Genomic DNA, 12,203 nt, shown 5'->3' with positions numbered 1-12,203 from the left:
GAAGGATGGATGGATAGGAGCTGTCATCCCTAGCTGGGAGAGCAGCAGGAGCCATGGGAAGCAGGGAATGCTGCCGGCTCCCTGCCTGTCCAGCTGCCTGTGGATGCTGTGGCTGTGGGGCAGGAGGACGCGCAGCAGCAGAAGGGTTTTCCTGTGCTGCCTGAAAGCATCTGGTACAGGATGTGAGCCCCTGTGCCTGGGCCCCCCCAGCTCCCCCAGCACTGTGGCCTGGGCTCTGACTCAGCTGGGCAGTGCGAGGTGCAGTTGAGGCTGTGGCATCACAAACCTTCTGCCAGCTTGAGTCAGTGCCAAAATATGGTCAGGTTTGGCATCCCTGCTCTACCAGCTGATCCAGCCAAGCTAACTGACCCCTGGGCAGAGGGCAGTGGGTCAGGCTTTCATGGGACCCCTCATGGGACATACAGCAGGGAGAGGACATGGCCTGAGCATGGGGTTGCAGCCCTGACCCCAGTTCAATGAGGCATCCTCTGCTTGGCGGGCAGTGTGGGGTCAGGGCGCTGGGCACCCTGAGGGCTGGGTCCTGCCTCTGCTGCCAGGGAAATGCCCCCTGCCCCCCACACCAGGGAGTGTTTATCTTCGAGGTGATACTTAAGTGTAAGAAAATAAACAGGGAGCAGATGGGGCAGGGGCCAGGGCTGCCCCTGGCCCTGTGGGATTGCTCCAGCCCTGCTGGGAAAACACCACAGCCGGCGAGGCAAATGGATTCCAGACCTGCGGCAGTGCTGGAACATGTGGCCACCAGGACACTGGGCCTGACCCTGTTGAGCCGTGGTGAAACAGTGCTGGACTGATCCATTCAACCCCACCCCATCCCATCCCACTATATCCCATCAATCCTATTCCATCCCACTCTGTCCTATCATATCCCATACTATCCCATCACAACCCATCCTGACCCAGCCCACCTTGTCCCATCCCACTGAGTGCCCCAAGACCACAGCCCCTGACCAGACTTTGGCACTGGGGGATGTCCAGGACTGGCTCCTCTGCCTATGGCTCCCCAATTTCAGGGTGCTTAGGCCAGTGAGGCCATAGGCCTGGGAGCTGCCCCATCCCAAAGGCACAGTCCTGTCCAGCTGGGCACACACAGGCTCCAAGTCCAGCTGCCTCCTGCCCGATGCTGAGCCCAATGAGGCAGAGGTCTCATCCCAGGGGAGTCTATCCCTGCCCCCCAACACTGGGAGACCAGAGATGGCAAATCTGGGAGCCCCCAGAACCCCCTGGGTGAGGAGGAGCAGTGAGTCCCATAGGGACTGGGAATTGTGAAACATTTAGGGGAACAGGAGAGTTTCCCCATTTTCCTGGATCAGGGCTGAATCAGGGTGACCTGGTGGGTCCCCAGGCAGTGTGGGAAGCACCAGGCCCCCTCCCCCCCGGGCTGTACCTGAGGGCTGGGGCTGCTGGTCTGGAAGGCATTACACGCCTGTCGCGCGGGGAAGTCTGTCCCAGTTCCGGAGCTGAGAAACCCCCCCCAACCAGCCCGGGCTGGGGGAGCCCACAAAACGCCTTTGTTCCTGCCCTGGAACGAATGGATTGGAGGCAGCCGGATCAGCTGTCAGCCAGCGACACCAGAGACCCCGCGGGTCAGGCAGAGGGAAAGGGGACAGGTGGAGGACGGATAGATGGGAGGCAAAGCAGGGCTCTGGAGAGACCCACGCCTGTGCCTGCCAGGGGCTTGTGGCACCAGCAGCCCCAGCTGGGGACCAGCTCCCACTGCCCACACCATGCCAGCCCCATGGATGCACCAGTCAGCCCTGGAGATGCTCACACAGCACCTTGGACACACCTCCGGGTCCTGGCTCCCAGCTGGTGCCAGGGAGCCCCGGGAGTGATGTCAGGACACCCTGGGACTGGCACGGACCTTCGGCACTGTTTGCAGGGGATGGTAAGCTGGAAAAGCAGATCCTGCAGCAGGCTTCCCAGGTGGAAGAAGCCTCCATGGCTTGCAGGAAAAGAAGCTGCAGGATCTTGGCCACTTCAGTTCATTCCCACTTTGTGGAATTCCCAGTTCTGCTGAGCTGCCTCTTATCCAAGGGACAAGCCCGTGAGAGTGGGGCAAACAGAGTTAATGTGAGGTGCCCAGCTGTGGGGGCACACGGGATATGGGCAGACATCAGTCCCTGCCATGGGACACCCGTTTGGGGGCACTCTGGAAATGTCCACATTGCCACAGGAGCTGCCGCAGGAGCTGCAACCTCCTCCCTCCACCCCCCGCTCTCTAACAAGAGGAAACTTTTTAGCACGCCACAATTCTTAGGAGAAATTTATGGCCCATCAGGGAGCCGCGGGCCAGGGCTGCTCTCCGTGAGTGCTTGCAGGGCTTCCTCCCGGCACACAGCTTCTTTCATGCGGCACATGCAGCTCTGCCGCGCCGGAGGCTCCCTCCGTCCCCTCCCCTCATCCAGCACCCCCAGCCCACCCGGCTCTTCCTCCCCAGTGGATCCTGCGGAAACGTGGAGGCAGCGGTAAACTGTTCTCTGTCCGATGCTGGCACTGCCAGCTCCTGCCATACAAACGACCCGGCCGTGCCCTCCTCTCCCAGCCCATTTTTGTCCTGGGGGAACAGCATCCGTTCAGGGAGGAGCGTGGCTGATGGGGCAGAAGTGTCCGGCCGCAGTTCCTGTCCCAGTCCTGCTGACTCACGGCGTGCTGAGTGAGTCAGTGGCCTTTCCCCTCTCTGGATGGAGGCTCTCGACTTAGAGGGATGCTGGGATGCCCAGGGGATACTCGAGGCGTTTTCTCCAGGCTGCACGTGGTGCTTGCAGAAATGACAGCATCCCAGCATGGCAGGACCTCAGGAGTCCCCACAGCTGGGCCAGAGCTGGCCCTGAATTCAGCTCCACGGCAGGGCAGGCTGGCAGAGCATTGTCCTGTAACAACATCCATCCCCCAGCACAGCATCCATCTCCCGACACAGCATCCATTCCCTCGCAGAACATCCATCCCCTTGCAAAGCGTCTGTCCTTGTTCTGTGTGCCCACAGCCACTGCTCTTGCTGGTGCCAGGCCACCATGCTGTGCCGTGCTGGACCACTGCATCCCTGCTCCCCACCCCAGCACCCACTAGCACCATGCCAAGGAGCTGCAGGGGGTTTGATAATCTTTATTCCAGGTGCAGCAGCAAGTGTTCCCCACTGCAAGATTTTGGAGATGTCCCCCACGGAGCCTGGGAAGACAGGTGAGCCCAGAGTCACTGAGGGAGGGCTGGGGACTGGCCATGCCGGGTCGGCTGTGTCTCTTCCCTGTGTCCCGATTCCGTTGTGTCCCAGTTCGCCTGTACCCCTTCCCCGTTCAGCTGTGCCCCGAATGAGCTGTGACTTGTCCCAGTTCCAGTGTGCTCCGGTTCAGCCATTCCCGCTTGAGCCATGCCCCGGTTAAGCCCATTCCATCCCGGTTCAGCTATTCCCGGCTGAGCCATGCCCCGGTTTAGCCTGTTCCATCACGGTTCGGCTATTCCCGATTGCGCCGTGCCCCGGTTCATCCCGCCCCAACCGGTTCGTCCCGTCCCGTCCCCGCGGTCGGTCCGGGCGAGCAGCGCGGCACAATAGCGCCACCTGCCGGCCCCGCCGGGCACCGCCCGGTACCGGGGAGAGCCTGACCCATCCCGGCTACGGAACCGCGGCCCGCCCCCGAGTCTGGGGGACCCTGACCCATCCCGGCTACGGAACCGCGGGGCCCTCCGAGTCTGGGGGACCCTGACCCCTCCCGGCTACGGAACCGCGGGCCCCCCCCCCGAGTCTGGGGGACCCTGACCCCTCCCGGCTGCCGGGACCGTGTGGCCTCCCCGAGTCTGGGGGACCCCGACCCACCCGGCTGGAGGCACCCCGGAACTCCCCAGGGCTGCGGACCCCGAGCACATCCTCACCAGGGGCTCACGGGTCGGAACCAACAGGGACAGAGGGGACAGCTGGGCATCCTGGGGATGCTGGGCTAGCGCAGGTTAGGCGTGGAGGAGCCGAGGTAGGTACGGAGGTCGCTGAGGGTGGAGGGGATGATCTTGGCGGGGATGGTCTCCCGTCGGAGTGCCTGGTGGGCAGCGAAGCGGTGGCAGCCCCCGAAGGAGTAGAAGTAATCGCCGCCCTCGCTGCCTTTGATCCAGAGCACGTCGATGGGGGGCACCCGCTCGGGATCCTCCTGGTAAAGGGAGAGATGTCCAAGAGCAACACACCCTGGTACTCCCAACCTGCCCTGGCACCCCCCGACCTGCCTGTGCCAGGGTTTGGGTGCTGCCAGCTCCCCCAGCAGTGCCCTCTGAGCGGGTGCAGGAGGGGCTGCCTCTGCACCCCGGGGGCTGTGCTCACCTGCAGCGTCTCCATCAGGCTCTGCACCTTTTCCGGCTCCAGCTGTGCCGGGATGGGCCGGATGAGGACACGCATGGGCACGTTGTGCACGGCCGCGATGTGCTGTGTGTGGATGCTCCTGTCTTCGGCCTCAGCCATGGCTGTGCCTGCCGACCGGCCTTGGCTTTCTGTCCTGCTCAGCCGAGCCCTCCGCTCTGCCCCGAGCAGTGCAGCGCCCAGCCGGGCCCCTTTGCTTCCTCCTGGCCCAGCCATCGTCATCAGGGCCGCCGCCCCAGTGTTTTGCAGAGTCACAGTGCAAGGGGCAGGACAGACTTCCGGGCCGGGTGCCAGAGCCGCTGGCCCGCTGCCTGCTCCGGAGAGCTGCGGTCAGGGCTGCCCTCGCCTCCTCTTTCCCATGGGACACACATGGGCACGCGGCAGCTGAGCCCCCACCGTGTGTGCTGGGGGTCCCTACCCTGCCCCCTGCGGGTCTCGGGTCCCACCTGGCCGTGATGGGGCACTGAGGATCATCCTGCAACTGAGAGTTGCCCCCCAGCTGGCTGGCTGTACCAGGAACACGTCCCCGACCCAGAGCCCCCTCCCTGCAGCGCTGACACCTGTGGGGTCTACGGCAAGGAAGATGAGGCGTGAAACAACTGCAGAGCTGAGCAGTGAGGCTGGGATGCGCCACAGCTGGGCAGGCACTGAAGAACCTCAGCCCTGAGCCTTTCTAGGTCATTTCTTCAGACCAGTGTTCCAAATGGGAAGAGGCTCCCGGGAAGAACTGGGTCTCCCACCCCTCTGGCTGCTGCAACCGGGACACCCTGAACCCACACCAGGGACACGATGACAGTGGATGGCTGCTCCCAGTGCCCTCACCCTGGCTCCCTGGTGTCATGGAGGGTCCCCAGCCCCAGAGCTGACTCGGAAGTATGCAGGTGATGGTCAGGGATTGGTTTGTGAGGCTCTGGAATTAGTTTTTTGCAAGGTGAATCTGGTAATGACTCTGCGAGTGAAAGATTGCACTGGTGTCACTGGGAGCCCAGGGCTCAGCCAGGTCTTTGCTGACAAGCTGGATGCTAAAAATAATTTGCCTTCCTCCATTGGCACCCACATCTGGGAAAGGATGAGGAAAGAGGGATGGGGAGCAGGAATGCCTGTCTGCCCCGGGAGCGGGGGCTCTGCCGGGTTGTTGCCACCGGCGAGTTCAAATAAAATTTGCTCACAGAATCCTCCCCATCCGGCGCAGCGGCGCCCCGGGGTGTGTGAGCATTACCGGCGCCCTCCCCGGGCTGCCCGCCGGGCTCTGCACCCACTGCCGGCCTTTCACACGCCGCTTTATTCCAGGTCAGCGCTCCGCCGCGCTCACAGCCCCCGGCGCTCTCACGGGCAGGGCGGCATCCTAATCCCTCCTTGTCACAGCGGGGGTTTGTCTGGCTGCTGCCCGCTGGCTGAAGGGCTGGCAGGGCCGCGTAGGGAGCGTGGGATGCTCCGGGGCCCCCAGCGGGCTGCCAGGACATCACCCCTTTATTTGGGGCAGTTCTCTCCACGATGCCCCAGCCCAAGAGTGGGCGTGGGCACAGGGCACCGTGGGATGGGCAGGCTGGCAGCTCGCGTGCCGCCACCCGCCACCGCCGACACAAATCCCCCAAGACACACGGTTAGTGGCAGAAATCCCTTTTATATCCCTGAATTGCGTTACAAGTAATACTGCGGGTGGCCGGATCTCAGTAGATTTGTCATACTGGGGCTGGCGAGTACAAAACCTGGCAGAAAAAATCTATCATGCACGGAAAATTATTGCTGTAGTATCTGCTATTTACAGGAGAGAGGGGCAGCGCTCCGAGCCTGCCGGCCTCAGGACACCGCGCCCCGCGGAACGGCGCCGGCATCGTGGGGAAAAGCCGGCGGGTGCCCGCGTGGCCAGGGCGATGCTCATCCCCTCCGTGGGGTGCAGAGGTGTGGTCACCGTGCCATGGCAGCGAGGACCATGACAGGGACATCCCCACTCGACCCGTGACCAACGCAGGCACCGAGGCAGCGGGAGGAAGACGGTGCGAGGGAGGAAGACGGCGCAGGAAGACGGTGTGGGGTGCGCGAGTGCGGCCCCGCGGGGTGCCGGCCTGAGCCCCGAGGTGTTGGGGACCGGCACGGGGTGATGGGGCTGTGGCAGCTCGCGGCCCGAGGTAGGAAGCGGAGGCGTGGGTCAGGCCCCGCTCCGGAATGCCGTGCGCGGCGCTTGCTCCGGGCCTGGTGCGGGGCCGCTCCGCCGGGAGGTTGCATAGAGTGGCTGGTTCGTCCCCGCTGGGCTGGCGCGGGGCACGGAGCAAAGCAGGAGCCCGTGGCAGCAAGGAAGACAAAGGAGAAGGGCTTTGCCTTTGGGAGAGGCTTGCAGGACGTGGAGCCTGGGCTGCCGGGCCGGCTCGGGCCCTCCTGCCTCCGTGCCCACCACGCAGTCCACTCTCGGGGTCCTGTCCCCGTCCGTGTCACCGTGGCTGTGTCCTGGGCACGGCAGCTCTGCTGCAGCTCTGCCACCTCCTGCGAGCCAGCGCTGGCATGGCCCGGCCAGTCTTGACAAATAAATAGTGAAAAGCATAAGTTATAAATAATATAAATAAGAACATTTAAATAGACTCACCCAAACTTTACAGCTACTCTGACCCCCTCCTCCTGAGTGCAGGTGGGGGGCAATGGCAAGGGAGCCGGGAGCCGGCTGGGGAGGGGGCTAGGGACACATGGGGGGGTGGTTGGGGGTTTGGGTACTACCTGCCCCAGGGCTGGGTCTCCAGCCCAGCTGCCAGCCCAGCCCTTTGCATGGTGAGGGGGCCTGCACCTGCCTGGGGGGGCTATTCCCCATCACCTTGGCAGGGGCCAGTTGTGCCTGGCCAAGCCATGGGCTGGGAGCCAATGGAGGACACGTCCTGTGGATCTCTGCTGGAAGCCCCTGGCTCTGCCCTTGGCTCTTCCCCTGGCTCTTCCCCTGACTCCAGAGCTGTGGATCTGCAGTGCCAGGGTGAACACTGTGCCATGGGGCAGAGGGGCAGCAGAGTGCCCCGTGTGGTGGGCTGCAGGGACCCCAAGCTCCAGGAGTGACTGGCAGCCCTGCCCTCTGTCAGCTTCAGTGGCCATCAGTCCTGCCAAGCTGGCAGTAACACCAGCCCATGGTCTCATCAAGGTTAGGGTCAAGGGGAGGGTTTGCTCCTAGCGGGGAGCAAAAAAGTGTCTTTTCTCCCCTGGGATCCCCCAGGAAGAGAAGCAGCAGCTCTAAATAAATAATAGTAATAAATTAAATAAATAGGGGTGAAAGTCACAAGCTAGGGGAGGAAAATCTCTCCTGGGTCTGGAAGAGGTCCCTAGGTGAGTCCCCCGCAGAGAGACCTGCCTGGCTGCGGGGGGGTTCTGGGACCCAGGGAAAAGGAGCTGGGTTCCACAGTGGGGGACCCCCTTCCCAGGGAGCAGATGGGGAATGAGTCTGTGGGGATATATCCTTCAGCCTCAGCACAGCAACAAACCAGCTGGCTGCAGCTGCAGGAGTGCTGGCACAGGGACTGGGACCAGGATGGGATAGGGATGGGGATGAGGACAGGAATGGGATGTATAGGGGAATAGGGGTGGGAACGGGATGAGATGGGGACGGGGATGGAGATTGGACAGAAGGATGAGGTCGGGAATGGGGATGTGCCACAGGGTTTGGGGGGCTAGTTCCCTATTGCACAGCTGTGTTCGGAGCCCTTGAAGCAGGCGGACTCGTAGTGCTTGTTGAGGTACGACTTGAGGGCGAAGGTCTTCTCGCACTGCTTGCACTTGTAGTGCTTGAAGGCGGAGTGGGTCTGCATGTGGGCGCGCAGGTTGGAGCGGTCGGCGAAGGCTTTGCCGCAGTGGGAGCAGCCGAAGGGCTTCTCCCCGGTGTGGGACCGCATGTGGCCCTGCAGCAGCCAGGGCCGGCTGAAGGCTTTGCCGCACACGTCGCACTTGTGCTTGAGGTTGTGGGTGAGGACGTGCATGGCCAGGGCGGGCATGGAGACGTACGCCTTCCCGCAGGTGGGGCATTTCCTCGCCATCTTGCTGTCCAGGCTGCGGTGGGTCTGCTTGTGCCGGCTGAGGTTGGAGGAGGTGGCGTAGGTCTTGCCGCACTCGGGGCAGGAGTGGCGGTGGCTGCCACGGCGCTGGCTCTCGCTGCGCCGGCGCGACCGCCCGTCCGTGATGAAGAAGGCATCCATGGAGTAGCTGTCTGTCACTGCCGCCTCCCCGTTGAAGTAGCGGGCAGAGAAGCTGGACTGCGGGCTCTCAGGGTCGCTGTACTCCTCGTGGCCGGGTGCGTAGGCCGGGTCTGGTGGCGGTGGTGGCAGGCCTTGCTTCTTGTCGGTGTCATAGCCGGCTGGCGCCAGGCAGTGCTGGAGGTACCCTGTGGGGACAACACAGTGGGGTCATTGTCCCTCCAGAGCAGCTTCGCCAGGGACAGGAAAAAGTTGCATGCTAAAATTTCCCACAGGAGGTGCAGAACCAGGGTTGTCCCCCCTTAAACTGGGTCTTGTCCCTGCTGAGCCACCGAGCACCAGAGCTGCATTGTCCTGCCCTGGCTCCTGTCTGCATCTGTCAGCAGGATGGGTCCCATCCCGTAGGGCTGCCCGGGATAGGAACCGGGAATGGAGCTGCAGAATGTCCAGCTGCGCCTGCCCCGGCTGCGGGCAGCCCCCGGGGGCCATTAGCTGCCAGACAGCTGTCGGTGCCGGGAGCTCATTGTTCACCGGGGCCGTGCCGGTAATGAGCTATGCTCCGTGGGCAGCCGGGATGAGGGGAATGAGATGAGGCTGCTCCAGGTTTCCCTTCCTCAGCAGAGGGGCTGAGAAAGCCCCCCACCTCTCTGCTGTCCCCGCAGGGCCTATTCTCTGGAGATGGGACAGCACCAGGAGGGCAGCAGCACCAGGTCCCTGGCCTCCTGCCAAACTGAGTGACCCACAGCCCCCCAGATGTGGCGCCAGTCTCGGGTACCACTCCAGTGGCATCACACACGTGACATTGCTGCAAGTCTGCTCGTGACACTGCTTTGTATGTGGGACTCCCAACCTATGTCAGAGTGGGTGCTGCACTGGCATCCCAGCCCCTCTGCTGTCACACAAAGGTCATCGCAGGAGCAGCAGTGCAGCTCCCTCCCCATGAGGCCAGCAATCCTGGGACGTACGGGCACCCCAAGACCCCCAGATTGGTCCCAGCAATCCCCTGCCTTGTGCACACTGGTCTTTGCAAGCTGCTTCAGAGGTCTCATCCCCACTGACGGTGACAGAGTGGCCATCGGGGGCCTGGGGTCAGTGCACAGCTGGGCTGACCTGTGCACACCGTGGGGCAGCAGGGACATCCCGGCACAGCCACAGCCGAGCATCCCTTAAATCCACACATCCTCTGTAGCACCCACAGGACCCCTTGGCAAGCAACTGCTGCCCTTTGTCCCGTGGCAGCCAGGGGTGCCCAGTGTGGGGAGGGGGCTGTGTGAGAGGGGCAGAGCCGGGCCCCCCCCATCCCCCGCGCCGTGCTGACAGCGCGGGCTGTGCAGAAAGCGCTCTGCTCAGCAATTTCTCACGCTGCCTCCGAGCATGCAGCAAGGTTATTTCCAGGAGAGCAGCGTCGGCAGCTTCTGCCCAGCTGCAGCACATCCCTCCCCCACTGGCTCCTGGTTGATGAGGGGGAGCAGAGGACCCCCAGGCCAGACAGGCTTCGCACCCCGGCCCCTGTCAGGGAAAGCCCACCGAGGGCTGGGGAGGACTAGGAAAGGGGAACAAGTGCCGCAGCGGCTGGGCGATGTTAGCTCGTGCGTGGCTGGATCAGGCCCATTCCCGCATCCCGCTCCGTTTCCCAATCCACCAGCAGCCAGGACTCCCCAGCCCATGCAACAGACCCCCCGACCCACCGCCAGCCCCTCTCTCTGGGCAGGTGCCTGGGCTGCCCCGTTGAGGGGCTGTGCCAAGCCCGGGAAACTCCAAGCCCACCCCAGTGTTCCCCCGCAGGACGGGATTCCAAGGACCACGGTCATCCCCAGTCCAGCCTTTGCACCTCTCCCGCTGCTGGGGGTACCCCCCATTCTCCCTCCCCGCTCCCCGTGCCCCGGAGGGCTCCGGCTCCCCCCGCGCTCCCAGGGGGGCTCGGGGCACCGCTGCGAACAATGAAACCCTCCGGCACGACGAGGCTGCCGCCCCCCGCCGCCCCCCGCCGCCCCCGCAGACCGGTGGCTTCTTACCCCCTCAACTTGTGGTGGGAAGGGGCCCACCTCGGTGCCTCCATGGCCGGGGGGGACTCGGGGCTGCCCACGGGGCTAACGCTGTCACGCAGGGGATGTTTCCCCAAGGACCAACTTCGGCAGCGGTCGGTGGCCCAGGACCGGGGACGAGACGACGGCGAGGGATGACACCCCCCACCCCGCACCCCTCGCCCTCCGCGGGACAGACCGCGGGGACCCCCACCCGTCCTGCCCCGCGTCCCCCCCGTGTCCCCTTCCCGGTGCCCCCGCCGGGCGCACAGACAATAGAGGCGGGGGGGCACCTCCGGACCCCCGGGCCCGCACTCACCATCGCCGGCGGCGGGGCCGGGCAGCGTGTAGGGGGGCTCCAGGGGGGCGTAGGGGGGCGCGGGGGCCCCGGCGGCCGGGAACGCCTCCGCTTTCAGCTTCTTCACCAGGAAGGAGCGGGGCATGGCGGGGCCGGGCAGCGCTGGACACCTCCGGTACCGGCACCACCACCGGCCCCGGCCCCCGCACCGGCCCCGGCCCCCCCCGGCCCGGCCCCGGCGCTCGGCCCCGGCGGTGCGCACGGAGAGGCGCGGGGAGGCGAGTGCGAGGGGCGGGGAGGCGGCAGGGCGGCGAGGAGGAGGAGGAGGAGGAGGAAGAGAAGGAGGTGGGGAAGAGGGGGAGGAGGAGGAGGAAGGCAGGCGGTCGGGGGGGGAGGGGGCCGCTTCGCCCGGCCGCGCCCGGAGCCCCCCCAGAGCCCCCCGAGCCGCCGGCAGCGCGGGGTGCCCCGGGCATCACGACACTGTGGGGTTCCTGGTCCCTCCCCCTGGATCCTCCCCCCACCCCGGCCACGGACAATGGGGACACAGGGGGACGGGGGGGAGACGGGAGGGGGGGGCACATGCCTCTGCCTCCCACCGCCTTTGTCTCCCTGCCGCCAGTCCCCGGGGCCAGGGAAGGACGGGTCTGCCGGGCAGGAGTCCTCATCCCCATCCCTGTCCCCATCCCTGTCCCCTGTTCCCATTCCTGTCCCCTGTCCCTTGTCTTGTCTCCATCCCTGTTCCTGCTTCTTGTCCCTTTCTCCTTTCCTTGTCCTTGCTCCCTGCTCCCATCCCTGTTCCCGGTTCCCATTCCCATCCATCTTCCCTGTTCTAATCTCTGTCCACAGTCCCCTTACACTGACCCCTTTCTCTTCTCCCTTCCCCTGTACCTTCTTCTCTGTCCTCAACCCTTTCCCCTCTTCCCTTGCCCTTATCTCTGTCCCACTTCTATCTTGTCCCCATCCCCGCTCACTGTTCCCATCCCTCTCTTCCCACCTTCTCTCCCCTTCCCATGTCCCTGTCCCATTCCCAGTCCCCAGGAAGCACCGTGACCTTCGGAGCCACAACAATAGCCGGGCTCGTGGCAGTTCATTGTTCCCGGGCAGAGCCCCTACTCCTGCTCCCCCCTCGTCTCACTGGAGCCCCCACTCCCACTCCCCCTCCTCCTCTCTGCGCTCCGCTGCAGGCAGCTGGTGGTCCGGGGCTGCCTTTCCCTGCAGTGGTGCCATCTGAAGGCAGGAGTTGTGCCATCTGAGGGCCAGTGGGTGACACGGGGACCTGGCTGGCAGCTGGCCGTGCTCTCCCCGAGCCTCGTGCAATGCCGGGAGTGTTGCAGCACTTAAGAAGGACGGTCCCTCCGCTGTCA

The 12,203-nt window shown here is 64.4% G+C and overlaps 2 protein-coding genes across 4 annotated transcripts; both read right to left on the bottom strand.

Annotated features, from left to right (window-relative positions):
• Positions 1-2,348: 2,348 nt before the first annotated feature.
• Positions 2,349-4,604, bottom strand: SRXN1 (sulfiredoxin 1). 3 transcript variants are annotated; one of them, XR_014591269.1, is made up of 3 exons: positions 4,322-4,604; positions 3,852-4,154; positions 2,349-3,800 (listed from the first exon to the last, which is right to left on the bottom strand). XR_014591269.1 is itself a non-coding variant. In XM_083873530.1 (2 exons), the coding sequence occupies exons 1-2, from the start codon at positions 4,577-4,579 to the stop codon at positions 3,951-3,953; spliced, it is 462 nt and encodes a 153-aa protein (XP_083729656.1). In that variant the 5' UTR covers positions 4,580-4,604; the 3' UTR covers positions 2,350-3,950. The 3 variants fall into 3 exon arrangements, 1 of the variants encoding a protein (XP_083729656.1); XR_014591270.1 differs by having other exon boundaries at positions 2,354-3,665; positions 3,820-4,154; XM_083873530.1 differs by having other exon boundaries at positions 2,350-4,154.
• Positions 4,605-7,152: 2,548 nt separating this feature from the next.
• SCRT2 (scratch family transcriptional repressor 2) lies at positions 7,153-10,984 on the bottom strand (the record flags this gene model as incomplete). Its single annotated transcript, XM_083873527.1, has 2 exons — positions 7,153-8,705; positions 10,861-10,984. 2 exons carry the CDS (start codon positions 10,982-10,984, stop codon positions 7,999-8,001), a joined length of 831 nt encoding a protein of 276 aa, XP_083729653.1. The 3' UTR covers positions 7,153-7,998.
• Positions 10,985-12,203: the final 1,219 nt, after the last annotated feature.

Source organism: Zosterops lateralis, assembly GCF_965231275.1.
Source record: "Zosterops lateralis genome assembly, chromosome: 16".
Classification (NCBI taxonomy): Eukaryota; Metazoa; Chordata; class Aves; order Passeriformes; family Zosteropidae; genus Zosterops; species Zosterops lateralis.
The sequence above is the reverse complement of the archived record's forward strand: the minus strand, read 5'-3'. Positions and strand labels throughout refer to the sequence as shown.

What these genes read in the sequence shown, in the direction of transcription:
- SRXN1 (XM_083873530.1), bottom strand. Translation starts at nt 4,579, where the DNA reads ATGACGATGGCTGGGCCAGGAGGAAGCAAAGGGGCCCGGCTGGGCGCT. An exon ending in GCCTGATGGAGACGCTGCAG is followed by an intron (nt 4,155 to 4,321) that starts GTGAGCACAGCC and finishes TCCCTTTACCAG; the next exon opens with GAGGATCCCGAGCGGGTGCC.